This window comes from Coccinella septempunctata, chromosome 4, assembly GCF_907165205.1.
Source record: "Coccinella septempunctata chromosome 4, icCocSept1.1, whole genome shotgun sequence".
In the NCBI taxonomy this organism is placed as follows: Eukaryota; Metazoa; Arthropoda; class Insecta; order Coleoptera; family Coccinellidae; genus Coccinella; species Coccinella septempunctata.
The window spans coordinates 27,791,929-27,818,265 of record NC_058192.1 but is presented as its reverse complement, the minus strand read 5'-3'; the positions used below and the strand labels follow the sequence as shown (position 1 = coordinate 27,818,265).

The 26,337-nt window shown below is 42.6% G+C and overlaps 4 protein-coding genes across 4 annotated transcripts; 1 reads left to right on the top strand and 3 right to left on the bottom strand.

Annotated features, from left to right (window-relative positions):
* Positions 1-210: 210 nt before the first annotated feature.
* On the bottom strand, positions 211-1,833 carry LOC123310987. The gene has a single exon (XM_044894718.1). It carries the CDS (start codon positions 1,831-1,833, stop codon positions 211-213), a length of 1,623 nt encoding a protein of 540 aa, XP_044750653.1.
* An 8,282-nt stretch (positions 1,834-10,115) lies between these two features.
* Positions 10,116-11,652, top strand: LOC123311353. The gene is made up of 2 exons (XM_044895261.1): positions 10,116-10,708; positions 10,946-11,652. Exons 1-2 carry the CDS (start codon positions 10,577-10,579, stop codon positions 11,456-11,458), a joined length of 645 nt encoding a protein of 214 aa, XP_044751196.1. The 5' UTR covers positions 10,116-10,576; the 3' UTR covers positions 11,459-11,652.
* A 7,360-nt stretch (positions 11,653-19,012) lies between these two features.
* On the bottom strand, positions 19,013-19,549 carry LOC123310986. The gene has a single exon (XM_044894717.1). It carries the CDS (start codon positions 19,547-19,549, stop codon positions 19,013-19,015), a length of 537 nt encoding a protein of 178 aa, XP_044750652.1.
* Positions 19,550-25,095: 5,546 nt separating this feature from the next.
* LOC123311311 (mitotic spindle assembly checkpoint protein MAD2A) lies at positions 25,096-26,094 on the bottom strand. Its single transcript, XM_044895204.1, has 3 exons — positions 25,922-26,094; positions 25,722-25,868; positions 25,096-25,663 (listed from the first exon to the last, which is right to left on the bottom strand). The coding sequence occupies exons 1-3, from the start codon at positions 25,992-25,994 to the stop codon at positions 25,275-25,277; spliced, it is 609 nt and encodes a 202-aa protein (XP_044751139.1). The 5' UTR covers positions 25,995-26,094; the 3' UTR covers positions 25,096-25,274.
* Between the last annotated feature and the right edge of the window lie 243 nt (positions 26,095-26,337).

Genomic DNA, 26,337 nt, shown 5'->3' with positions numbered 1-26,337 from the left:
TACACTGCATACATTAAACTGTGTATCCTAGTAAAATGGATAAACTATTGTAAACATGTTTACAAAACTATTCACCGGCTGCGTCGTTCGTCCGTCCACAGACAAAAGGGGAGTAAACACATATAAGTATATAACAAACAATAATAAATACAACAACAAGTAAATATACATAACAAAAACAACAAACAATCTTTGCTATATGACTAGTTCTTATCTATCACAGGTAGTAGGTTCGTTCAGTCTCTTCATTAGTAGGTTGCTGGTTGAGACTGCCACGCTGTAGGTCGCGTGGTTGAGGGGATTTCTCATGCTTCGATTGGAAACCTGTAGTTTCTTCTTCATCATCTCACAGAACTGTTTATGCTCATCGGTCGCAATCAATTCGCCATAACATCCGACTACGAAAATTGCCAATTTGACTGGGCATCTGTAGGTTGCTCCCAATTCTGCGACAATGTTGAGGTCTCGGGTGGTGTTTGACAGGTTGAATTCTGTTATGTGCTTCACGGAATTGACGGCATACCTAGTTCTTTTGAGGCGTTCTTGATTCCTCCAGTTCTGGATGTGGGAGACCGCCACTTCGATGATGAAGATTTCGCTAGGATTCGTGAGTTTAACAAGGATATCTGGTTTGTTGTGATAAAGCCTCCTCTCAGTCAAAAGCTTTTGTCCTGCCTGGATACTCACTTTTCTGTTGTTTGCCTCGAAATCTACTCTACACGTACTTTGTCCGAACTGGAGGTTCCTGATATAGTTGTTCGGGGCTCTCAGACTCGTCAGCAGCGTTTTAAGTGTCCAATACACCACATTATCATGCCGGGTGGTATATTCGTTGCAGATACATGAAGCAGAGACATGGTAAGCTGTTTCGGCATGGTTGCATCCTCTTCTGCAGTTTCTTCTCATTGGTAATGAGCCCAGCCCATGGAGTTGTTCTTCTGTAGCCGACATCAGTACTCCTCTCCTCCATGTGTCTAAGAAGGGGGAGGAATAGGCAGGGAAGGAGATGTTATTTCCCTCTTGATTTACGAGTTTGCCATAATGCATGTTCCTGGACCAGTCCTCCTGTAGTCTCCTGTGGATAACCTCGATTATTCTTGTAGTCGTATCCTTGCAGCATTTTTTGATGTTTTCCTCGTTTTGAACAGTCACTCCATACTTCTCCAAGACGAATTCCATGTCGCTCAGGGGGTTTCTCCAGCCTGCTTTTTTTAGCTGTTCGTATGTTTTGCAACATTTTGCCATTTCCTGGTTTTTTGTCAAATAAATACCTTTTTTGACAAAGCTAATTTCTGTCTGGTGTTCGACGGACCTTATTCCCAATCCTCCTTTTTTGATCGGCAAATAGACTGATGAATTCGAGGCTGTCGTTCCCTTCATCTTGTGCTGAATGAGTCTTTTGCGTATCAATGTGTCAAGGTCTCTGCAGCGTTTGAGCGTTGTACTTCGCTTTTCATCAGGGTACGCGTTGGCTGTCACATATACCACTGCTGGTACCGCCGTGGAATTTATGAGGTATACCTTTTGGGTTGTTGTAAGGTCGGACTGCAGAATAGTGTCAATGCTTTCTTCTAATTTTTTCTGGGCTTTCTCAAAATTTCCGGCAGTATCGCGCTCTAGCTGTTCCAATCCAAGGTACTTGTATCCTTCTTTAACCAGGGGTAGGAACGGGGTGTTGATTTCCTCATGTGGTCCGTGTGTAGCATCTCTGGAATATATGCCGCATTTGGCAGTATTCAACTCCAGGCCAATCTCCCTCAAGGCTATTATTAGTTGCTCTGTTATCAACTTTATGCCGCTTTCGGTCGGAGAATGACACTTGAAGTCGTCCATGAATGCTATATATATATATATATATATATATATACATATATATATATATATATATATATTTACATCTGGCATACTTTATTGCGTCCTTTCAAAAAGCAACCTTATTGCGTCTCCCAGAAATACACTACCTAGGTGGAATCTGATCGAAGTATATTAATCTACGCAAAAAATTACGTAGTTTGGTCGTTTCAGATCTCAAACATCTTTATTAATAAAGAAGTTGATATACGCACATTATTGCGTCCTTTCATGGTCCTACCATTAGTGCGTCCGGCGTATATTTTGTTTTCATATGTAGCACAATGCTGCGTCCGAATTTTATTCAATCTTTCACCATTAGCATGTTGTTGCGTCCAGCGTAGTTGCCACATATGTTTTAGAATCTGATACAGTAGGATTATTCGAACTCGATGACGTGATCGTATTATAACATTGGCTCCAGTTATTACAACTTTCATCTTTCAAAACACCTCTATATTTATGATGGCTATCATCCTTAGTTTGTGGACTGCTCACTTGGGGAATCGTATTTCAGAATGTTTCAAACACTCTTTAAGTGTCTTTTTGTCAAGAAGAGCTTTAGTGAATATGTAATAATTTTAAAAACGTTATATATTTCATTTTCGTTTTTTTTTTAATAACAAATGAGTTTGAGAGAGTGGTGCTCTGGAGATAACTTGGATTAGGAATGCATTAACTGCACAGTTGTTAGTTTATCCTAAGTTTATCCTACGAACAATTTGGCAGTCTGGAGAGTCAACTACTCTCTCAGGGTAGTTAAATGAACGGCGAATGAAATTCTCGAGTTCGATAGAAGAGTTTGAATATGAATCGTAGCTCTTCGATATACAAGGACTCTCTTTGCTTATAGGAGGACGAAACTATTGAGCATATCCTCAGTGACTGCCCAGCTGCAGACAAGGTTCGCTCAGGCTGGTTCTAGGGGAACTCATGAACTACTCCTCCTCTGTTATCACCTCTTCCCTTTGGAAGATGGCACTGGAGGTAGAAGTTTAGCTCTTTGAGCTTGTTTGTGTGCCACAATAGACCTCTTTGGACGCGCAAGCAGGTCTGGGGGATTCGACAGATGCGCCGAACAAACTGTAACTGTAACTCTTCGATACAAAGGATATACTTTCCTCGAATGCAGGAAGACAGGGGTTTCAAAGTTTGCAATACCAAAATTATACACAAAAATTGGAAATGGAATAAGATTATTGAGAGGTCAAGACCCACTCAAGGGAATAGTAGTTCATCATAAAACCAAAGTCAAAGAGCTGGAGTGCTTTGGAGAAGCTAATATCCGACATATGAATCGATCTTAAGCTAGTAGGAAAATCTATCACGCCAGCAGAACAAAAGATATTAGAAAGCCAGATTAGACAAGCAAAACTGAAATTTTCATTCGAATATCATATGAGTAAACATATACTTTATATATTTCAAGAGATTAAAAGACCATGACTTACTATAAAAATCATCTTCGGCTTTTCTGGAGTCGGCTGAGCTGATGTCGAAAACGGGAGGATTTGTTCATCAAGATAGGGTGATACTAGATACTAGAATACTAGGTAGTATAAGAAGAATATAATGCAAGTGGTCACCTCAACATTTTGCAGGGCTAGCCGTGATCGACGAAAACTCTTATGCACATCTTGTCCGCTTGCAGAATTCATACTTTATCAGGGTATATAGAGAGACACAATGCGAATTCCTTACTTCCATCTGAGAGAAGTTTATGGCATAGACAAATAACCAAAGCTCTCATTTGTACCTCCAAAGACCAAGGCAGTTTTTGAGAATGATAAAGCTCGCATATATTGCAATTAGGCTTTTTCAACAACTTGGCATATGCCAAGTTGTTGAAAAAGCGTGTATATACACGCAATAAAGCTCGATAAAGTTCTGACAGAAAAAGAGCTCAAAGAATTCCTTGTGTCGTATTCCCTTCGCTGCCAAAAATAATGTGGTAGTGAACGGAGAACAGAAAAGTGAAAAATACACAGGATCAATGTTCGAACAGGGGGCTTCATACCCAGGGCATAAAGTTTGTATGGTAATTCTGATTGAAGAATTTTTAGATCTGAGAACTAATAACGTTACTGAATTGGAGATTATTCTGGCCTGCAGAACTCTGGCAGAATGAAGAACTATCTCAAGAACGTGGGGACAACACCTGGTTCTGTCACTAGGGCAAGAAAAGGGGTTCTGGACGTGATGATGGTCAACGCAGCTTCCAGAAGAAGTATTAAAGCTTGGGAAATGGTGACCAAACCATCAATATCTGACCATAGGATAATCGAATATAAAATAACAGAAGAGGAACTGATCCACCATTAAGATCCATCTGAAGCAAAACTTACAACAGTTCGAAACTAATTGGCCAAACCTCTCGCATCAGGGAATTTTAGAGGCCTTCCACTCCAGTTATCCACTCCCTGAAGTTTGAACAAGTGAGGCTGCATCTAATTAATCCTATTCGTGCATGGGCTCATGCCGAAGATTTTAAAATCTTTGGTGATATAGGCTCTATTGAAGACTGGGTTCCCTGGAGAGTGCTTTGTGGACTCATTCTTGATTTGGTGTGGCAGAAATCAACTACCATTGAGCATTTTTGAGTGCTATGTCGCCACGTACACCAGGAAAAAGAACTTTTTATTGTATAGTTATAGTCTTGATGGCAGCGTCCTGAGCAAAAAAACGGAGATAAAAGATCTTGGCGTTGCTTTGATCAAAGTTTTACATTTGTTCCTCATGTTGATCATTTACTTGGTACGAGGCCAAGAATGTATGAATTCATCGTGCGTAATAGCAGATATTTTCTGATCCGGAAACCATGATTTTGCTGTTCAATACATTTGTGACGAGCAAACTGGAGTTTGGATGCATTGCTTGGAACCCAATATACGATTGCCATACACATCACAATGACATATATTCCGAGAGCTGGTGACGAAAATCGGCAAAAGATTTGTAATGGATCATAATTAAATATGAGTTAGTTTTGATGGTGTATATGAATCAGCACCCACGCTAAAAGGTCAGGTAGTGGAACATCTGACGGCGACGCTCTTTGATTTATATAAAATTACAATATCCGTACTTTGGGGTGACTGCTGAGTGCCTCTCTTCTATTGATATGTGGTCTGAATATTTTATTCACAAATAATATATGATATTTGAGCAGTAAATGCAGTTTCAGCCGATACAATCCTTTTGAAACAACATTGTCAAGGCAGCAACTTATGTGGTGTACTGACACACCGCGTTTCACTAAAATGAGATCTGACCACTTTTTCAAGTTTTCTGTTCTATGAACTAGTGACAATTTTCAATCATTACAAAATACTTGTAGAGTGTGTTGTAATTTCATATACCTACATCAAAGCGCGTCGCCGCTAGGTGTTCCACTACCTGACCTTGAGAGTGGGTGCTGACTTATGTACACCCTCAATACTAAATCATATTAAATTATGCGCCAGTACAAAACTTTTTCCGAATTTCGTTGCCAGCTCTCGGACTAATGGAGGCTGTTCAGAGAAGTTTTTTCGAGTAAGATCATGCTGTTTTGTTGAATAAATTCGGTGCAGTTAAGCTTGATGTCGGGAAGGGCGTTGTTTGTTTGAGGTTCCTTCATGGACCCTTGAATGGCACATCTACTCGCTAGGGTAGGATTTCATGTAGGACGCCCAAGTTCTAGACCCGTACGCTTGTTCAACCTTACAACGCCCAGAACAAATATACTGTTTCAGTCATCTGTGTACAATATGATTTGTTCTAAATTCAATCAGATCTCGCATCTCTGTGATATACACTTTGACAGACAGTCATTACTAATTAATATATTACAAGGACACTACATATATACAAGAGATTACAAAATTTCTAGAACTTTTTAATTTTTGTGGTGATATCACTTCTAATCCCACAGCACTCAGTTCACCGAAGGAGAACAGGAACGATCTTTCAGTTTTCCCAGAACAACCTTCACAGGTAGTACACCCATAACTAGAATCGATACAGCAATATAGACCAAGAATCCTCGTAAGGAAGATTGGGATATTTAAAAGACGATGTTTGGAGTGGGCAATGAACACCTTCAATCTATATAGATCACCAGAAGTGTAAAGAAAAATGCTAGAAGAGATTCGTCTTCATCTTCTGAAGATAACCAGAAGCTGCTTAGAATGAGTCATATACACAGAAAATGGAGAAGGACAACAGTTCCCTTCACACCAAAATGGGGACCCACAATCTTCAAGAACAATTAATTCAACATCGTTTCTATTGAAAATGACGAAGAAAGTAGCAGATAACAACATAAGAACATAGAATCTGGAGAATACACCAATTCACAAATGCCAGATGGCGTACAGGACGACCGATCAACAAAAACTGCTCTGTATGACCGTATGACTCTATAGCTAGGTTCCTGGTCCCTCGGAAACTAAAGGAAATAAAGAGGAAAATACACTTGCCTCTAGCAACAAGGGAAGTTGACGCTTATTCATCCAGTGGAATAAAAAATTTTTAATTCACAAGTGAAATGAGATGACATAAGCATAAGCGGATAAGGCGATACCTTTCATGTCAATTTATAAATCCGATAATTCTCTGGAAAGTGTTATCGTTTGATTTTTAATTGAAGTGGAATAAAATTCACGTGAGTTATAATTTTTTTTCATTTGAAAAATATCAGTTGAAAGAACACCATAAGGGCACTTCAATCGGACCTGCTATTGCTCTAGAAACATAATCCAATTCTTCACCTAACAGACTTTCGGGATGACCTTGGAGCCTAGGAAGCTAAATCATTTTAGTTGGGCAAATACAACTTGGTTTACTTGTATACACAGTTGCCAGATTTAGGACGCAACATTATGCGTCGTGTGAAAGATGTATATTGACTGTATATCAGTTTTCATCATTTGAAGCGCCCTCGAAGCGGAATTTGCGTGAACTAAAAATATACTTTAGGTTTCATGAGAAGCACTTTACTGCGTCTGGAGATATGTTTTTCAACATAGAATAACTCTTTTATCAAAAGATGAATGAAATCTATAGTTGTTCCAAAGATAGCTCTTGACGTCCTTCACGATTTGCGACCACCCCTGTCGTTGAATCCCTCGAAATACCAGAGAAAATGTTGAAAAACAATGCTGCGTCCGGTATACGGACGCAGTATTATTCAGGACGCAATAGTGTATGGCCCAAAGACAAAGTATGGACGCAACATAGTATGCTGGATAAATATATATATATATATATATATATATATATATATATATATATATATATATATATATATATATATATATATATATATATATATATATATATATATATATATATATATATATATATATATATATATATATATATATATATATATATATATATATATATATTCATTTGAATTGACTAGTTTTGATTAATAATAATTAACTTTGATTCATTACAATTATTTGGTGATTGTGTACACAAACGCAGAAATGTCCGATATGCACTTTGTTTACGGTCTTTTTTTTCTGAAAAATCGTGAATTTTCGCAAGAAACTACAAGAGACCTTATTTGTTAAGAATGGATCAAGCTATCGAAAATCAATTTTTTTAATGTCGAATATGGATATGGAAAAGAAGTTTGGCTTTTTCTAGCTTCTGGCACATTCAATCATACAGAAACAGCACCGAAAATTTCTCCCCCGTATAAAATATTTGTTTGATTTAATTCTTGCCAGTTTTTCGATTCTCAAGAAAAATGCTTTTCGGGCGCCATTTTTAGGGAGCTGTAACTAAGCAGTGGTGCTCAGAAAAGAAAATTTTACATTGAAGATCCACCCTATTTTTTGACAAAGAATCACCCCGTAAATTTTTCACAAATATTCCTATGCGCCACATATATATTATATTTGCTTTTTGTTTTTGTATTTGTTACTTGTTTTTATATTTGCTCTTTGTTTTTATATTTGATGATTTTGTTGTTACCAACACTGCAAAACTAATCCGAAGTTTTGTGAATCTATGGTTAATGATAATAAATTTAATTTTTTCATTTTATATAGAACTAGCTGACCCGGCAAACCTAGTTTTGCCATTTAAATTTTTTCTAGGGTTGTGACGAGGCAGATTTTGCCCCGCCACGAAAACGAAATTTCTTCACCTATACTTGTATAATGCGACCTATTAACCGAAATATTTTTGAAGAAAACCGTTATATCATCATAGGGGGTCTTTACCGATTGATATTTTAACATTGTTTTCCACCGACTAGTTCCATATTTGTAGCAGAAACCGTAAATGTCTTTTGCTTTCAGAATTCCTGTATTGTGTAATTATTTCCGTTCAACCGTACATTTTCTGAGTCGAGAGCGGTCTTTCAACTTGTTCAGTTTTTCCGTCTCTTCAGTTGTTTCTGTTTCTTTCCGAGCCGGCTGATTGACCGAACAATGGTGGGGCAAGGTTCCCAAGGAGAGGGGAGGTACTTCTTCAGCGCAGGGCGCTGAAGCGGCTGAAGGTCAGAGGAAAATTAATTGAGATCGTGCTGTGGAGAAAAGTGCCGAAGGTGGAATTGGAAATTTTGATTATTACGTCAGGAAGACAAAAGTTTAAGGCAAGTCACTCGTAGTATTATTATTTCTTACGTAGTGCATACCTGAGGGCTATTTTCCGCTTTCTTTAGTCTGTTGGACTGGCTGAGAATACTTACTAACCGTTTGAACTTGATCTAGTGATCGTAGACTGAGTATAGTGCCGGCTTCCGCGTCCGTTATCCGACCGCCGTTGGGTCCCAGGAGGACTTGGTGTTCCTACCGTATTTTTGGTGCTTATTTTGTTAATAGATTGCCGACTTCCGACCGATCAAGTTACAGGTTGACAGTTCCTTCCGACCTGCTGTCTGACTGGCAGCCATTTTGTGGACCACAGAGGGAGAGAGAGAGATAGATAGAGAGAGAGAGAGAGACAGCACTGCCATTCGACTGAGGCCAGCTACGGTACCGATTTCCGCCGACAGAGGGTAACAGAGAGAGAGGGAGACAAGGAGAGAGAGACAGGGTGCACTGCCATTCGACTGAGACCAGCCACTGTACCGATTTCCGCCGACAGAAGGAGTGACTTGCCAGGATCTCAACAGACCGTAACTACCGTCTATTTTTTTTACCGTACTCCTCTGGAGTGACCGTACAAAATTTAACCGTATTTGCCGTCTATTTCAACCGTATTTTTCCTGGAGAGACCGTATTTCATCAGCCGCCCTCACACCGACCAGGCCGCCGGTTGACATCGACATTCATTATTACTTGTACATTCCTGTCTATTTTCTTTTGTGTACAGTTTATTTTAATAGAAATAAATAGCTGAACATTTATTTTTGTGTTGCCAATTATTTTGCCAGTGAGAGTCTATTTATTAAATCAGTTTCATCTAAGAGTTTAGTTAGAAGAGGTAAGTACTCTTTCTAACGCCTAAAGAACGTTGAAAAGCAGACACTTAGAAGACGCTACCGCCCTAGTCTTCATCGATACCCTTCTCCACTGATACTCAAGTCTACCCGGGCTCTCCAATTCTTTGGAGATTCTGTGAGAGACGTGGGGTTTGACTGATTGCCCCACTGGCGCCCGAGCAACCGTAAGGAGCGTCCAGGGTGAGAGAAAAAGCCCATCACATCTGGCGCCCGAGCAGGGACTTCTGCTTCTGTGAGTAGTTCCTGTTACCGTTACCGTCCGTACCGTTTCTTTTCTTTTTCGAACCAAAATACTCTACACTGGCAAATTGGTAACCGTTCTTTGTTTCTTGTATATATCCATATAGTACATATTGTAAATATTTCTTCTGAGTTTCTGGTGCCGTAAAAATGGATGTCAACCGACTGAAGAGCGACGAACTTACTTGGGAGTTAGAGGCAAGAGGCTGCACCGTAGGACATACCGTTCAGGATAAGAGAGCTCAACTGAGAAGGGCTATCCATTCCGAAATTCCGTTAATACCAAGAGATGACATTGACCAGGCACAGGAAATTGGTGTTTGTGGTGCCAAGTTGTTCGACTTGATGGGGGAGATATGTGAGTTTGACTTTTCTAATAGAGACAATGAGTTACAGCGCATAAGGAGCCGGCTATTGCACGTTCAAGGCCGACTGAGAAGTCTATCTCCGGAAGCTGCCAGTCTGCTTCACAAGAAAACCGAGCTGGAACACTCTCTGAAGATGGCTATGAGATTGCTGGAGAATACTCACTGGTTAGGCGGTATTCCAGGGAACCTGTCAGCCGGCACACCGTCGCTGATTGACCAGGAATTACCGGACTGCGCATCTAGACTTGGTCCAGGTCTGATTCCGTGCTCAACCACCGTTGGAGAAGCAGACTTGTTGAACTTGGGAGAAGAAGGTGACATATCCCGACCGACCACTCAGGATAACAGACTGCAGCAAGACCGCCAAGAAGTTTGTAGGGTAATAAGCCAACAAATCGAACGTACTTTTTTGCAGAGTCGACCCTCATACAACCGACCGCCCGCCGATAACCTCCCATTTACCGTTGAACAATCTCTACCAACCGTCCAAACCGATGATGACCACAGACCGTTGATAACATCCCCTGAGTCCAGGCGATTATCGAGGGAGTTTGCCGAATCAACAAGGAGAGTTTCCTTTGCGTCATCTCCTACCATAACCGCTGGGGTGAGAGGAGTAGGTAGCGAAGTCTCAACGGCCAAGGAAATCGAACTGACGACCGAAGTTCCGTCGATGAAACCGCCGAAAACTACCAATTATTCCGTTCCTACTGTTCCTGTATGGAAATGGAGCCTGACATTTGATGGGTCGACCAGTGTGACCTCGTTCCTGGAAGAGGCTGAGTATCTTGCCGAGGCTAGAAAGGTGAGCCATGAACAGTTGTTTGAGTCCATCTACGAGTTGCTACGTAAAGATGCGAGAGATTGGTACATCCCTCGAAGAGGCACATTCAGCGACTGGACAGATTTCAAAGACCAACTCCGAGAGGCCTTTCTTCCTCCTGATTACGAGGAGATTCTACTAGAGGAGATCAAGAAACGCACTCAAGGAACCGATGAACGACTCTTGTTGTATGTAACTCGAATGCAAAATCTGTTTCAGAAACTGACCGTAAAGCGACCAACCGAGGAGGAGCAGGTGAATATCATCCGACGACGTTTACTGCCAGAATTACAAACCGCCCTGGCCTTCCAACCGACCGCCACAATAGATGAACTGCTCCGAAAGGGAAAAGTTTTCGAATTGGTCAAATGGCAAACAGCTAACTATACTTCGCCACCGTTCCAAAAGAGTCTCATCAACGAACCACATCTTACCTTCCGAAATTCCCCACCGACCGTCAAACCGATTGGAATGAACCTGAACACTACGAACCGCACCGAACCGTCCGACAAACCGAAACCGTCCCAAAGCTCTGCAGCACCTCAGCGACCAGACGAACCAAAAAAATCTGACCGACCGTCAACCGAGCCACAGTGTTGGAGATGTGGTAGAAGGGGTCATCTCCGATCACAATGCACCTCGAAGCCGCTGCTGTTCTGCTCTCGATGTGGTAAGAGGGGTATCATGTCTAGGGATTGCAGGTGTTCGTTAAACTACCAAGGAACTGCCTGAAACCGGGGATCCGCCAGTTCCAAACAACCACGTCCTCGGTTCCTGAGAAAGGAAAACCAACTGATCACCGTCCGTTTATTAATGTTTTTGTAGGAGACAAGGAGTTCGCTGCACTCTTGGACACCGGAGCTACCAGGTCCTTCATCAGCAGTGAAGTGGCCGCCCACTGTAAGGTAGTTGGTATACAACCGGATTATGTTAGAGACGTTACCACCACCGTCGCTAACGGAAGTTCCATACCTATTAGAGAAATATATACCACACCGATCCGGATTGGGCCTGAAATTCTGGAAGCTAAATTGTTGTTAGTTTCAGATCTACCTGTCGATGTAGTCCTGGGAATGGATATACTGAGGACACACAATTTTTCAATCAACCTGCAAACCGCCGAATGTTTCCTGAATGGAAGGTCTATCCAAGCCCGTCTCAGTGAATCAGAGAACCGAGGACAGTTACATGCGATAGGACCGCTTTTGACGTCCCTGAGTGGAGAAGAGAAAGTCCGACTGGAAGAGTTCTTGCAAACCGAATTGAAGGCATTCGAAGACCTCCGAGGAACCACCCCCCTGATCCAACACCGTATTAAACTCAAACCAGGCACCGAACCCATCAAGCAGCGTTATCGTCCCCAAAATCCGAAGATGCAGGAAATAATAAACCAGGAAGTTGACCGAATGTTGGCCGAAGGCATCATTGAACCGTCCTCATCTCCGTGGAGCTCCCCAATAGTAATTGTCCAGAAAAAGGATGGTAAACCCCGATTTTGTATAGATTTCCGAATGGTTAACAATGTCTCTATTAAAGATGCCTATCCGTTGCCATATATTTCAGGAATTTTAGACAAACTGAGAAAAGCCAAGTATATCTCTACTATTGACCTGAAACAGGGTTATTGGCAGGTACCGTTAGCCCCCGAGAGCCGACCGATCACCGCATTTACCGTCCCTGGCCGTGGGCTGTTCCAGTTCAAAGTAATGGCTTTTGGTCTGCATTCCGCACCGGCATCCTTTCAACGTCTTTTAGACCGAGTTATTGGCCCTGAGATGGAACCGGATGCATTTGCGTACTTGGATGACATAGTGGTTCTTGGAGAGACATTGGACGAACATCTTGACAACCTAAGGAAAGTTTTCCACCGCCTCAGGGAGGCCAACCTGCAGTTAAATCCGGAAAAATGTGAGTTTGTAAGAAAATCATTGAAATATCTGGGACATGTAGTAACCGAGGACGGCATTTGTACCGATCCTGATAAGATTTCAGCCATAAATGAAATGCCTGCACCGAAATCCGTACGAGAGCTGAGAAGTTTTCTTGGTGTTGCTTCATGGTACCGTAGATTCATCGAGGATTTCTCCAGGGTGGTGGCTCCGTTAACCACATTACTCAAAAAGAAGCAAACCTGGAAATGGGAAACCGCCCAACAGAATGCTTTTGAGACTCTGAAGCAGAAGTTGACACAATCACCGGTATTGGCCTGCCCGGACTTTTCAAAACCGTTTGTCCTTCAAACCGATGCTTCAGATGCAGGACTGGGAGCTGCTCTGACACAGACCGTTGATGGACAGGAAAGAGTTATAGCTTATGCTAGCAGGACCTTGTCAGGTCCAGAGAAAAATTACTCTGTTACAGAGAAAGAATGTCTGGCAATAGTGTGGAGCATTGACAAGCTGCGACCGTATCTGGAAGGCTACCGTTTCACCGTTGTAACCGACCACATGAGTCTGCGATGGCTACAATCTATCAAGTCTCCCACCGGAAGGATTGCGAGATGGAGCATATTTCTACAACAATATGACTTCGATATAAAGTACCGGAAAGGAACCCTTAACCGTGTAGCAGACAGTCTGTCCAGAAATCCGTTACCGTTACCGACCGAGACCATCTGTTTGACCGAGGATACTGTAAGTTGTACATGGTACAGGAAGAAATTGGCCGAGGTAAGAGCGAATTCCGCAGCGTTTCCCGATTACACTATTGTGTACGGAAAATTATACCGTCATTTTTGGGATTCAGATGACTTTACCGAGCCGGAATTCGGCAATCCGTGGAAGTTATGCGTTCCAAGGGAAGACCGAATAGCTATTTTACAGGAAAACCACGACCGACCGACCGCTGGACACCTGGGGATAGCGAAAACCATATCTCGAATAGCCCGGAACTACTATTGGCCAGGAATGTTCAGAGAAATAGCCCGTTATGTCCGTAGATGTGGTACGTGTCAGAGGTACAAGGTTCCACAACAGAAGCCACCGGGGAAAATGCATCCGTATATGGTAAGAGAACCTTGGGATACCGTTAGCACCGATATTGTGGGGCCCCTTCCTCGTTCGAGGAAGGGAAACTGTTATTTAGTTGTGATGCAGGACCGATTTTCGAAATGGGTGGAAGCCAGGCCCTTGAGAAGAGCAACCGCAAAGGGTGTGTACCAGGCTTTGTACGAGGATGTAATCCTGAAGTTTGGATGCCCGAAAACCGTCATTAGTGATAATGGATCCCAGTATGATAGCCGGTTGTTCAAGGGAAGTCTACGAGATCTTGGGATCCGACACCGTTTTGCACCAGTGTATTCTCCCCAATGTAACCCCGTAGAAAGAGCCAACCGTACCCTCAAAACCATGATAGCTCAGTTCTGTGGAAAAGATCAGCGTACCTGGGATGAGCATCTGAAGGAGTTGACCTTCGCAATAAACTCTGCAAGGCAGGAGTCGACCGGATACACCCCAGCGTTCCTGAATTTTGGTAGGGAGATGCGTTCACCGAACGCCAAGTATGTAGCTGAGATGGCCAACCGGGATGAAAAGGATCACACCGAACCGGACACCGAACCGCAGGTTGCTTTGCATGCAAATAAACTTAACCGTTTTACCGAAACTTATGAGTTTGTCCGAACTAGATTAGCCCAAGCTTTCTCCCAGCAGAGCCACTACTACAATCTACGCCGGAGGGACTGGCGATGCCGAATAGGAGACCAGGTGTACCGAAGGGAGCATCCCTTATCTTCTGCAGTAGAGGGAATTGCCGCCAAATTGGCTCCGAAATACTCCGGTCCATATACCGTTGTCAAAGTAATCTCTCCGGTAGTGTATAACATCAAGGATGGCGGTGGTAAGGTTTTCCGACATGTTCATATTAAAGATCTGAAGCCCTCTCTTGAAGAGGGGGTGTCTGAAATATAATTACCGTTACTAACCGTATAGTAGTACCGTTCAAAGCGAACAGGGTACTAATGAACCGTAAATTACTGTCCGATTAACTGTATGTATTTGCAGGATGCGCCGTTATAGTTTGGGGAGACCGCTACGGTTCCGATCCATCACGCCGCCTCCACCGTCACCGCCTCCGCCCCCACCGTCACCGTCACCGTCACCGTCAACACCCCTACCGTTACCGTCTCCACCGTCCAGGGAGTCGTCGCCAGCCATGAGCCTGTGGACGGATTTTGAGTGCCCCAGGCCAGTAACCACAGATGCGAGTACCAATACCGTGAGGCCAGCCACCAGAACCGTTGGCACCAATGGAATCCAGGTATTCCTTGAGCTGGGACCACGAAGCTGTTGGAGGTGTGGTGGTGAAGGCCACACCAGGGAGAGATGCCAAGGAGTAAGGGTCAAATTCTGCTCCAGATGCGGCCTTATGGGGGTATTGTCCCGCGACTGCTGTGTAGGGGCATCCAACCGAGTGCGTTTATCCACCGACCACCGTTTATCCACCGACCACCGTTTATCCACCGACCACCGTTTATCCACCGACCACCGTTCATCCACCGACCACCGTTTATCCCCACCGTCGAGAAACCGGGAAGAAGAAGAGAACGAGAACGAAGAAGCCTGGCTGCCGGACCTGCGGCTCAGACCGGCCGCCCCAGCAGCGCCCACACCGTCGCCGACCCTTAGGAAGAAGGTTAAGGTCGACTGATCGACACCGATTAATGTATTTTTTTTCTTCTTTTTTTTTTTTTTTTCTTCCTTCTATTAAACTTACCGTTCCGTAAACCGCCTTTGATCTGCCTTAATAATTGGTGGATGCGCTACCGTATCTACCGTCAAATTTCTATTAGCTAGTTCATTATGCCGGAAAACAACTCCGAGGTCAATAACCCCGCAGCATTCGTTTGTTCACAGGCTAAAACCAACCGATACCGACGAACACAGCGAGTTGGAAGAAAAATAAAACTCCGTTTTATTTTTCTTTCGGAAGGCAGAGGGGGATGTGACGAGGCAGATTTTGCCCCGCCACGAAAACGAAATTTCTTCACCTATACTTGTATAATGCGACCTATTAACCGAAATATTTTTGAAGAAAACCGTTATATCATCATAGGGGGTCTTTACCGATTGATATTTTAACATTGTTTTCCACCGACTAGTTCCATATTTGTAGCAGAAACCGTAAATGTCTTTTGCTTTCAGAATTCCTGTATTGTGTAATTATTTCCGTTCAACCGTACATTTTCTGAGTCGAGAGCGGTCTTTCAACTTGTTCAGTTTTTCCGTCTCTTCAGTTGTTTCTGTTTCTTTCCGAGCCGGCTGATTGACCGAACAATGGTGGGGCAAGGTTCCCAAGGAGAGGGGAGGTACTTCTTCAGCGCAGGGCGCTGAAGCGGCTGAAGGTCAGAGGAAAATTAATTGAGATCGTGCTGTGGAGAAAAGTGCCGAAGGTGGAATTGGAAATTTTGATTATTACGTCAGGAAGACAAAAGTTTAAGGCAAGTCACTCGTAGTATTATTATTTCTTACGTAGTGCATACCTGAGGGCTATTTTCCGCTTTCTTTAGTCTGTTGGACTGGCTGAGAATACTTACTAACCGTTTGAACTTGATCTAGTGATCGTAGACTGAGTATAGTGCCGGCTTCCGCGTCCGTTATCCGACCGCCGTTGGGTCCCAGGAGGACTTGGTGTTCCTACCGTATTTTTGGTGCTTATTTTGTTAATAGATTGCCGACTTCCGACCGATCAAGTTACAGGTTGACAGTTCCTTCCGACCTGCTGTCTGACTGGCAGCCATTTTGTGGACCACAGAGGGAGAGAGAGAGATAGATAGAGAGAGAGAGAGAGACAGCACTGCCATTCGACTGAGGCCAGCTACGGTACCGATTTCCGCCGACAGAGGGTAACAGAGAGAGAGGGAGACAAGGAGAGAGAGACAGGGTGCACTGCCATTCGACTGAGACCAGCCACTGTACCGATTTCCGCCGACAGAAGGAGTGACTTGCCAGGATCTCAACAGACCGTAACTACCGTCTATTTTTTTTACCGTACTCCTCTGGAGTGACCGTACAAAATTTAACCGTATTTGCCGTCTATTTCAACCGTATTTTTCCTGGAGAGACCGTATTTCATCAGCCGCCCTCACACCGACCAGGCCGCCGGTTGACATCGACATTCATTATTACTTGTACATTCCTGTCTATTTTCTTTTGTGTACAGTTTATTTTAATAGAAATAAATAGCTGAACATTTATTTTTGTGTTGCCAATTATTTTGCCAGTGAGAGTCTATTTATTAAATCAGTTTCATCTAAGAGTTTAGTTAGAAGAGGTAAGTACTCTTTCTAACGCCTAAAGAACGTTGAAAAGCAGACACTTAGAAGACGCTACCGCCCTAGTCTTCATCGATACCCTTCTCCACTGATACTCAAGTCTACCCGGGCTCTCCAATTCTTTGGAGATTCTGTGAGAGACGTGGGGTTTGACTGATTGCCCCACTGGCGCCCGAGCAACCGTAAGGAGCGTCCAGGGTGAGAGAAAAAGCCCATCACAGGGTAGATAATAATAACTAACTCATCGTGATTGCTCGATTGGTCGTAAGAAAAAGGAATGCCTTTTTTCTGTTCTGTACAATTTTTTTTGGGAATATTTTGTTATATAAACCTTGCCCTAACAATAATAAACACAACAAAAAAAGAATTGTCCAATTTGGTGGCTTGGTGCGATCGTTTGAACAATAAAGCATTTTGAAGTAAACCTTAGATCCTCTTTTATCAATATAGATATATTTATTCTATTTTAACTGTGTGCTCAATAAAAATGATTAAATTATGAATGTATATCACTGTGTGACTAATATCAATCAATATATCCATTACTTCGCTTAATTAGGAGTCTATGAATAAATTTTATTCCACTCAGAAATAAACGTTCTATTTCTTGTGAATTCTTAACTTGATCGTTGCGCTGTGAAAATGATCTGGGAATTCGGGAACTGATACATCGATTCTCTATGTCACAATAATAGAATTTAGGAGTAGTTATTATAGAATCACAGTGTACAAATCTCAAGCTACATTTTCACTGACACAGAAACTAATATAATATTTTGAACTAAATAATTATGGTGAGGGCGGCAAAATTTGAATAGAATTTGAATACTGGCGGCAAATATGTTAATCCGCCACTGCTCTAATGTCTATTATTTCATTTCCTTGTGCGAGTGTGAGGTCATATATTCTGGTTTTTCACCGGAAAATTTACTATCCACGTTCCCATTGTCCTGTGGAAAACTGCATATCTAACTTCTTCATGTGAATTGATTTTAAAAACCTCAGTATCGATTTGAACAGCATTAATCTCCTAAACAGATGAAAATGAAACTCATTATAAATGTTAGATTGAAAACCGATGAGCATTATGTAACAAAACTTCAATACAATATAGGATTCGATGCTTTTTTACGTATTTCAATTCTGAAAATTGAAACAAAAACGTGGCCGCTTACGATCGTCTTCTCCCATCCGACCATTCAAAAATTCAAAAGACAATTGTTATAGTACATTATTCCACTTTAGGAACGGCAGGGTCCAGCTAATAAAAAAGAAAAATCAGAGCTGTATTGATAGTAACAAAATTATGGCTCCCAATCCCACTAACATCTGAAAGAAAGGGGCTTTATAACATAGTCCAGGCAAAGCAAAGCTGACGACCAAAGATTAAAGTACATAGTCGGTTTTTAGTACTGTGGGTTGAATAGTCTGTTGAGCTGGAACTATCGTTAGTTTTTCTAGGGAAAAGGGAAGTGAAATAAAATATTCCAACAGAATATCACAGTTTTTATTCAACCCAACTTTATGAGGGTTGCCCTGAAGAGTAAAATATGGGCAATGTCGTTTTAACAAAAACGAATTTGTTTCGCCCTAATGTGCGGTCACTGTTGACGTCCGGAATGCAGGCTCGGGATGCAGGTCAAGTGTCGCCCTGATAATTGTTGCCAGATGTGTTGGGACCGCAGGTCTTCGAGTAGCTGGAGTGGTTTTGAGAAAAACCTTTTGTATGCAGGCTCGGAATGCGGAAACGATATGCGTAATTTTCTTAGCTGGTGGTCGTCTGTCTCGATCGCTGAGTGTGAATGTGACTGAGTTTTGCTTTCCATATGGGTTCTTTTTATACCATTTTCGGAACATTTTCTCTGCACCAATGAAATTGTACGACGAAGGAGGAGTGGTTTCCTATGTTTCTCCGTTTTGATTTTCTCGTCGAATTTGTTGTAGGAATTCGGCATGTGAATTTATTTTCGAGGAAATTATTACATTTCCTACACACTCCCCCACCAGTGACGAAGTTACGAAACATATTGTAGAAATCTCTTGGGAAAATGAACTCTTCTGCCGGATCTAGTAGTTGTTCTTTCCTGGGCTGGAGTTTGATCTTCTCTATCGGGTTCTACAGGGTGTTCTTGCATTGGCTGGTTCTTCATATCGTCGTCCGCGATGACATAGGCTGGTTTTAACCTGTCGATTGTCACTGTCGTTTCTTTGCCGTTTATTTTTATTACGAAGTGTTTTGGACTTCGACTCAACACTTCGTATGGTCCGTCGTATGGGTTTTGCAGGCCTTTCTTCGGACCATCATGCCGGACGAAAACGTAAGGTGAAGTTAGCAAGTCCTTGAATATAAAGCTGGTTCGCTCTACGTGGTGGCTTCCGTCAGCGGGCCTTATTTCTTGCATTTGTTGCCTCAGGTTCACTATGAAGTCGGATGTGTTCTCGCTGTCATCCGTACTTCTGGAATCCAGGAACTCCCCAGGCAATCTGAGGGGCTCTCCATATACTAGTTCTGCTGCCGTTGCTTTTAGGTCTTCTCGCCAGGCTGCTCGCATTCCGAGGAGGACGGTTGGGAGTGTTTCGGTTCATCGGTCGTTCTTGTGGCATTTTATTGCTGCCTTAAGTTGTCGATGGATTCTCTCCACCATGCCGTTTGCTGCTGGGTGATAGGCGGTAGTACGGGTGTGATTCGTGCCAGTCAACTTATTTAATTCGTTGAACAGGCTCGACTCGAATTGTCTTCCCTGATCAGTGGTGATTCGAAGTGGAGTACCAAACCTCGCTATCCAGTTTGTGTAAAATTCTCTGGCGATGGTGGATGCCTCCTGGTTTTGGAGTGGGATGGCTTCTGGCCATCTAGTGAATCGGTCGACGCAAGTGAGGCAGTATCGGTAGCCCTCAGAGTGTGGCATGGTGATGATGTCCATGTGCACGTGGTCGAATCGGCGTGTTGGTGGCATGAAAGTACCTAGTGGAGCATTGACGTGGCGAGTGACCTTGGCTCGCTGACACTCTATACAGCTGCGGGACCAGTTTCTGCAGTCTGCGTTGATTGAAGGCCATACGAAACGTTGTTTGACCATTTTGATGGATGCATTCACTCCGGGATGTGCCAGTCTGTGAATGGTATCGAAGGCTGCTCTGCGGAATGATTTGGTGAGAAATGGACGTGCCTGAGGTGTGGATGTATCACAGTACACAGCGATTTCTGACCCATGTGGTTTCATCTTCCGTAGCAGCAATCCTGTGTCACCTTGAAGATATCTCTGCAGTTCGTCGTCATCTTCTTGCGATGTGGCCAATGCTGCATAGTCCAAGGTTGGAGTTACTTCGTCCACTCTTGAAAGGGCATCAGCGACGACATTCTGCAATCCTGGTACGTAGCGTATGTCGGTGGAGAATTGCGAGATATAATCCAGATGGCGGAACTGTCTGGGCGAGCACTTCTCTGGCTTCTGCTGGAAGGCATACGTCAATGGCTTGTGATCCGTGAAAATGGTAAAGTTTCGGGCCTCTACCATGTGTCTGAAGTGTTTGATGGCTAGGTAGATGGCTAGCAGTTCACGGTCGTATGCTCCATAACGAGTCTCTGGTGGTGACAGTTTCTTGGAGAAGAATGCCAGTGGTTGCCATTCGCTGTTGGCCAACTGTTGTAGAGTAGCTCCTACTGCAGTGTCTGACGCGTCGGTTACTAAGGCTAGAGGAGCGGCGTCCTTGGGATGCGCAAGCAAAGTGGCTGAAGCTAGCATCTTCTTCCCCTCTTCAAAGGCTGCAGTGGCTTCTGGGGTCCATGAGATCTTCGCCTTTCCTTTCAGTTTTGGCACTAGCAGGTCGTGGAGAGGTGCAAGCGTCTGTGATGCTCGGGGTATGAAACGACGATAGAAGTTTATCATACCCAGGAATCTTCGAAGGTCTTTGGCGGTTGTTGGTTGACTGTAAGCCAGTATGTCTTGGATTCTGTCTGGCAGTGGTCTTGTTCCATCGGTAGAGACGAGGTAACAAAGGAACTTTACTTCTGGTTGTCCAAAGATACACTTGGCTGGGTTGAGGACGATGGAGTAGTTGCGGAACCTCTCGAAGATGATCCGAAGATGTTCCATGTGTTCCTCTCCGGACGATGAGGCGATCAGTACGTCATCAATGTAGCTGAAGCAGAAGTCCAGTCCTTGTAGAACCTCATCGATGAACCTTTGGAAAGTCTGTGCTGCGTTCCGTAGTCCAAACGTCATGACTGGGAACTCGAACAGTCCAAATGGCGTCGTGATGGCGGTCTTGGGAACATCTTCTTCGGCCAAGGGAATCTGGTTGTATGCCCTCACTAGATCGAGGGTTGAGAAAATTTTCTTCCCCTGGAGGATGTGGGCGTAGTCCTGGATGTGTCTCACGGGATACTGATCGAGGACAGTCCGGGCGTTTAAGGCACGGTAGTCTCCACACGGTCTCCATTCTTCAGAATCTTCTTTGGTGCGAGATGCAGTGGGGATGACCATGGACTCTTAGATGGACGGGCGATTCCTAGTCGTAGCATGGCTTCGAACTCCTTTTTGGCTGCCTTGTACTTATCTGGTGCCAAACGTCGTGGTCTCGAAGCTACTGGTGGTCCGGGCATCGTCTTGATGTGATGCCTCGTGTTGTGCGTGATGCGTCCTGGTGCTCCTGCAGGTCTGGTGATCTCTAGAAAATGCGTTAGTAGATCATGATACCTGGAGGATCCGTTGACCGTCTTGACTTCTGGGATGGAGCACTCAGCCACTTCTCCTTGGGTAGTGAGTTGGGTGGTTCCGTCCAAAAGTCTTCGGTTCCTCACGTCCACTAGCAGGTTGTAGAAACTCAAGAAGTCGACGCCGATGATGGGCTTTGATACGTCTGCTATGACGAACCTCCATGTGAAATCTCGGCGTATTCCTAGGTTCAGCGTGAGGGTGGTTGTACCATACGTGGCGATGGGTGTCCCATTGGCTGCTGAAAGGACGTAGTCTGACTTCTCTCGTCTGCCAGTGACTGCGCTGCGTGGGAAGACGCACAGGTCTGCTCCAGTGTCGACCAGGAACTGCAACTTGGAGTCCTGATCCGTTATAAACAAGCGGCGCGTCGTTGGGCTGGGATCACTTGCCGCTTCTAGTGAAGGCCCCCTTCGTTTTTCGAGGTGTAGTTGCAGGGCTGCACGCACTTCGTGGACCTGGCTCCAAATCTCGTATGGTACCAGCACTTTCCGTCAGTTGGCGATCGTCTGCGACTCTGGCTTCTTCGACGGTCGTGGAAACGGCTTCGGCTAGCATCTCTCTTGGGTCGGTGGTGTGCTGCCAGCTCTGCTCGCAGGGTGGCTATCTCCAGGTTGAGTCCTAAGAACATCTGCTCCAGCTTCCTATCGATGATGGCCTCTATGTTGGTTGTCTCTGCTATCTGGTGGACGATAGGTCGGAAGGCTTCCATTATATTGTCCGCATGGGTTGCCAAGTCTTCGAGATTTGTGTCCTTGATGATGGCCAATGACACCTGGACACACTTGGGTAGCCGGCTCATCCACAGGGATTTCATCAGGGCATCTGGTACGGTTCGATCTGCGAGTCCCTGTAAATGACGAAGGAATTGTGACGGCTTACGATCTCCCATTTCCTCTCGTTCCAGTAGGCGGCGGGTCTTCTCTTCTTGGGAGGCACTCAGACGTCGCACCAGCTCCATCTTCAATTTCTCGTAGGCCCCGTCGGTAGGTGGATTCATGATTATGTCCTTCACCTCGGCGGCAAATTTTGCTGGCAGGGCTCCTACGATGTAGCCAAACTTAGTCCGGTCTTGTGTCACTCCGGAGCAAAGAAAACTTCCTTCAGCCATGGCAAACCATAATTCGGGATCGGTGGCTACAAACTCTGGCATCCGAACGGCGACTCTTGAGACCTGGGCTGCTTCTTGTTCCATTTTTCTTCGGGGCTTCTTTCTCGATCACGTCGGGGTCACCAATTTGTGGGTTGAATAGTCTGTTGAGCTGGAACTATCGTTAGTTTTTCTAGGGAAAAGGGAAGTGAAATAAAATATTCCAACAGAATATCACAGTTTTTATTCAACCCAACTTTATGAGGGTTGCCCTGAAGAGCAAAATATGGGCAATGTCGTTTTAACAAAAACGAATTTGTTTCGCCCTAATGTGCGGTCACTGTTGACGTCCGGAATGCAGGCTCGGGATGCAGGTCAAGTGTCGCCCTGATAATTGTTGCCAGATGTGTTGGGACCGCAGGTCTTCGAGTAGCTGGAGTGGTTTTGAGAAAAACCTTTTGTGTGCAGGCTTGGAATGCGGAAACGATATGCGTAATTTTCTTAGCTGGTGGTCGTCTGTCTCGATCGCTGAGTGTGAATGTGACTGAGTTTTGCTTTCCATATGGGTTCTTTTTATACCATTTTCGGAACATTTTCTCTGCACCAATGAAATTGTACGACGAAGGAGGAGTGGTTTCCTATGTTTCTCCGTTTTGATTTTCTCGTCGAATTTGTTGTAGGAATTCGGCATGTGAATGTATTTTCGAGGAAATTATTACATTTCCTACAGTACTATAGAGATATGACGACAGGGGTGCTGCAGGGTCCACATAAAAACTGGACCAGATTCAACCAGATGACGATAATGGCAACGCCGACGTAGCTGGACTGAGAAGGTGCCGATGGAAAATTATTTTGGATCCCACCGTATCTATGGTAGAACCATTGAACTTTCTTTAGTTCAATGGGTAGAACTGCGCACAGGGTTTGAAACAGAAAGGTGATAAGCGAATAAAATCTATTATAATATATAATTATATTCATTTTATATTGTATTATTATATTATTATATTGTATATTATACAGGGTGTTCGATAACTGGAGTGCCAAAATGAAATATTATATCTAAAATCGAATTCTAATCATAAAACAAAGAATATATTTTTTCCATATCGATCTTCGTTTGGGAGATATTTGAAAAAACTTTAAAAAATGCATGTTATTATAGATATTCTACAAAATAGGTAAACATGTAGGAATGTCAAGTTTATTATTTGATAGCCTGTCATTAACTAGTTATGATTGTATAAAGTGCATGACATTCGGTTAGTACTTCTTTCAAAATGCAATTCAGTAATGAAGATGGAAGAAATGTAGTAGAGTGGCTCAACGCTAATTTCAATGGGAGATGGATTGGAAGGCGCGGTCCAGTTTATTGGCCTGCAAGATCGCCTGACCTTAACCCTTTAGACTTTCACCTATGGGGTCACTTGAAACAACTAGTTCATGCTGATCAAATTGATACCATTGAGCAATAAGCAGAAAGAATTTTAAATTCAGTGCATACTATTCAACAAACTGTAAATTTAGAAGAAGTTTATAATTCTCTTGTTTTGCGTTGCCAGGCATGTATCAATGTAAATGGTGGTATTTACCATACCAAGTTTTGTATTTATATACATAAATATTTATACCATTAATGAATGTTGAATAAAATATTGAAATATTTTTTATATGTTGATTATCTCCTAAACGGAGCTCGATATGGAAAAAATGTATTCTTTGTTTTATGATTAGAATTCTATTTTAGATATAATATTTCATTTTGGCTGTCCAGTAATCGAACACCCTATATAATAAAAGCATGCCTTTAATATAACGAAAACTGTAAATACCTACTTACATTGTTGATGTAATGTGTAGGATTCTTGTATTATTATGTCAAGGTCACTGTGGAATGTAACCCTATTAGCAAAATATAATAGGGATAGGGAACACCATCTATTAGTTTTTAATGCCTTCTCGCTCCAACAGAATGCCTGCTAAATTTCATGCGTTTTCTGGTTTTTCAAAAAGAAATATCTCTTCAGGTGCCAGGTATGTATATATTAAGCAGGGGCAGCTCAAAAATTTTATATGAAAGATCCCATACTACTTTTTGACAAGGAACTACACCTTCAAATTCTTAGCAACTATTCATGTACACTATTTAAGATTTTGTTCAATCTAACTTATTCGAAGAAAATCTTTATCCATTAAAAATGTTTATGGGATAGTAGCAGTTTGTTTGTACACTGATATCAGAGGATAAGAATGGATAGGAGACAATCGTGATATCATTCAATTTGAATAATCAGAAAAGCAAGTTTATTTACATGCTGCATTCAAAAATTTCCACCCATTGAAGTTCATTTTATGCTTAAAAAGGAGTACATGTTAATATAACACAAATCAGTTTCATCAACATATAACATTATAAAAATAGGGTGTTTGTCAATTTTAAACCAAAATGGTAGGACCATATTAGGTCTACAATTCTGTATTCTTATAAGTAACCACAGTTTCCATTTTATGGAGATTAGTAGAGAATGCTTTCATTCTGACGCTTTGAGCATTCTTAATATTTGCTGGTTCTGATTCAGTCCATTCCTCGGGTAATTCTATATCATCTTTAGTGTAAATTTGAACATCAAAACTACAGAGGCAATCTAATAGTGGAAGGTAAGTTACTGATGCTGTAATTTGCCTGACTACATCCCTTATTTCTTTTTTAATTGTTGGCAGAGGCTTATCTGACACTTGTTCACTTGAATCCCCTTCATATTCTACTTTGAAGTCCCATCTCTCTAATGTTTCTCTGGTTTTTACATTAGTTATAATTAGAGCAATTTTATTCACATACCTCTGGACTAACCACTCTATGAAAAAGTGCAATTAAAATACACAACTATTCAAAACTAATGAGGTTCTCCTCACCTTTCAATTGAACTAAGGTTTTCTCTAAAAACTCTATTATTTTCTTGTCTTGCGACATAAACATAGTCAATTCATAGTTCTCAACACTTTTAAATGTTTCTGGAGGATATATTCCCCTTTGGAAGAGTATTGAATTAATTCCACAATCTAGAAAAGAATAAGAACATTAATGAATGATATCAGCATTCAAATAAACCTACTTAAATAATCACAAATTATTTCAGCAGACCCTTTCAGAGTTATAGCGGATTTAGTTTTTTGAACAGTAGCCATACTGCACTTATTTGATATATTGAATATAAATAATTAATACGCATAAATCAAGAAAAGAGTTAACTGATATCTTTCTTAATCACTTAATCAGTCAATTTTTAAACAGTTACTCTGTTATCCGTGAGTGAAATTGAATTTGAAAAACCGTTACTTTTGGCAGATCAACCAGAGACAAGACATACCACGACCACAGACAACATATTGCAAAGAGGAACCTCCCTCTTTTAATTTAGTTTTCTGTGACGACCCTTTATCACAGAACACTAATTCTTCTTTATTCAAAGACGACCACAGAGTATACTGCAAAACGTATTTGAAGGTGAGGCTTTTTTTTAACAGAAGA

Excerpts from the sequence above, each read along its gene's own strand:
- LOC123310987 (XM_044894718.1), bottom strand. The coding sequence starts at position 1,833 with ATGGACGACTTCAAGTGTCATTCTCCGACCGAAAGCGGCATAAAGTTG.
- LOC123311353 (XM_044895261.1), top strand. The coding sequence starts at position 10,577 with ATGAAACCGCCGAAAACTACCAATTATTCCGTTCCTACTGTTCCTGTA. Across the intron at positions 10,709-10,945 it reads ATCTTGCCGAGGCTAGAAAG|AAACTGACCGTAAAGCGACC; the intron begins GTGAGCCATGAA and ends AATCTGTTTCAG.
- LOC123310986 (XM_044894717.1), bottom strand. The coding sequence starts at position 19,549 with ATGCGAGCAGCCTGGCGAGAAGACCTAAAAGCAACGGCAGCAGAACTA.
- LOC123311311 (XM_044895204.1), bottom strand. The coding sequence starts at position 25,994 with ATGGCTACTGTTCAAAAAACTAAATCCGCTATAACTCTGAAAGGGTCT. Across the intron at positions 25,869-25,921 it reads AATAATTTGTGATTATTTAA|ATTGTGGAATTAATTCAATA; the intron begins GTAGGTTTATTT and ends ATTCTTTTCTAG. Across the intron at positions 25,664-25,721 it reads AACCTTAGTTCAATTGAAAG|AGTGGTTAGTCCAGAGGTAT; the intron begins GTGAGGAGAACC and ends ACTTTTTCATAG.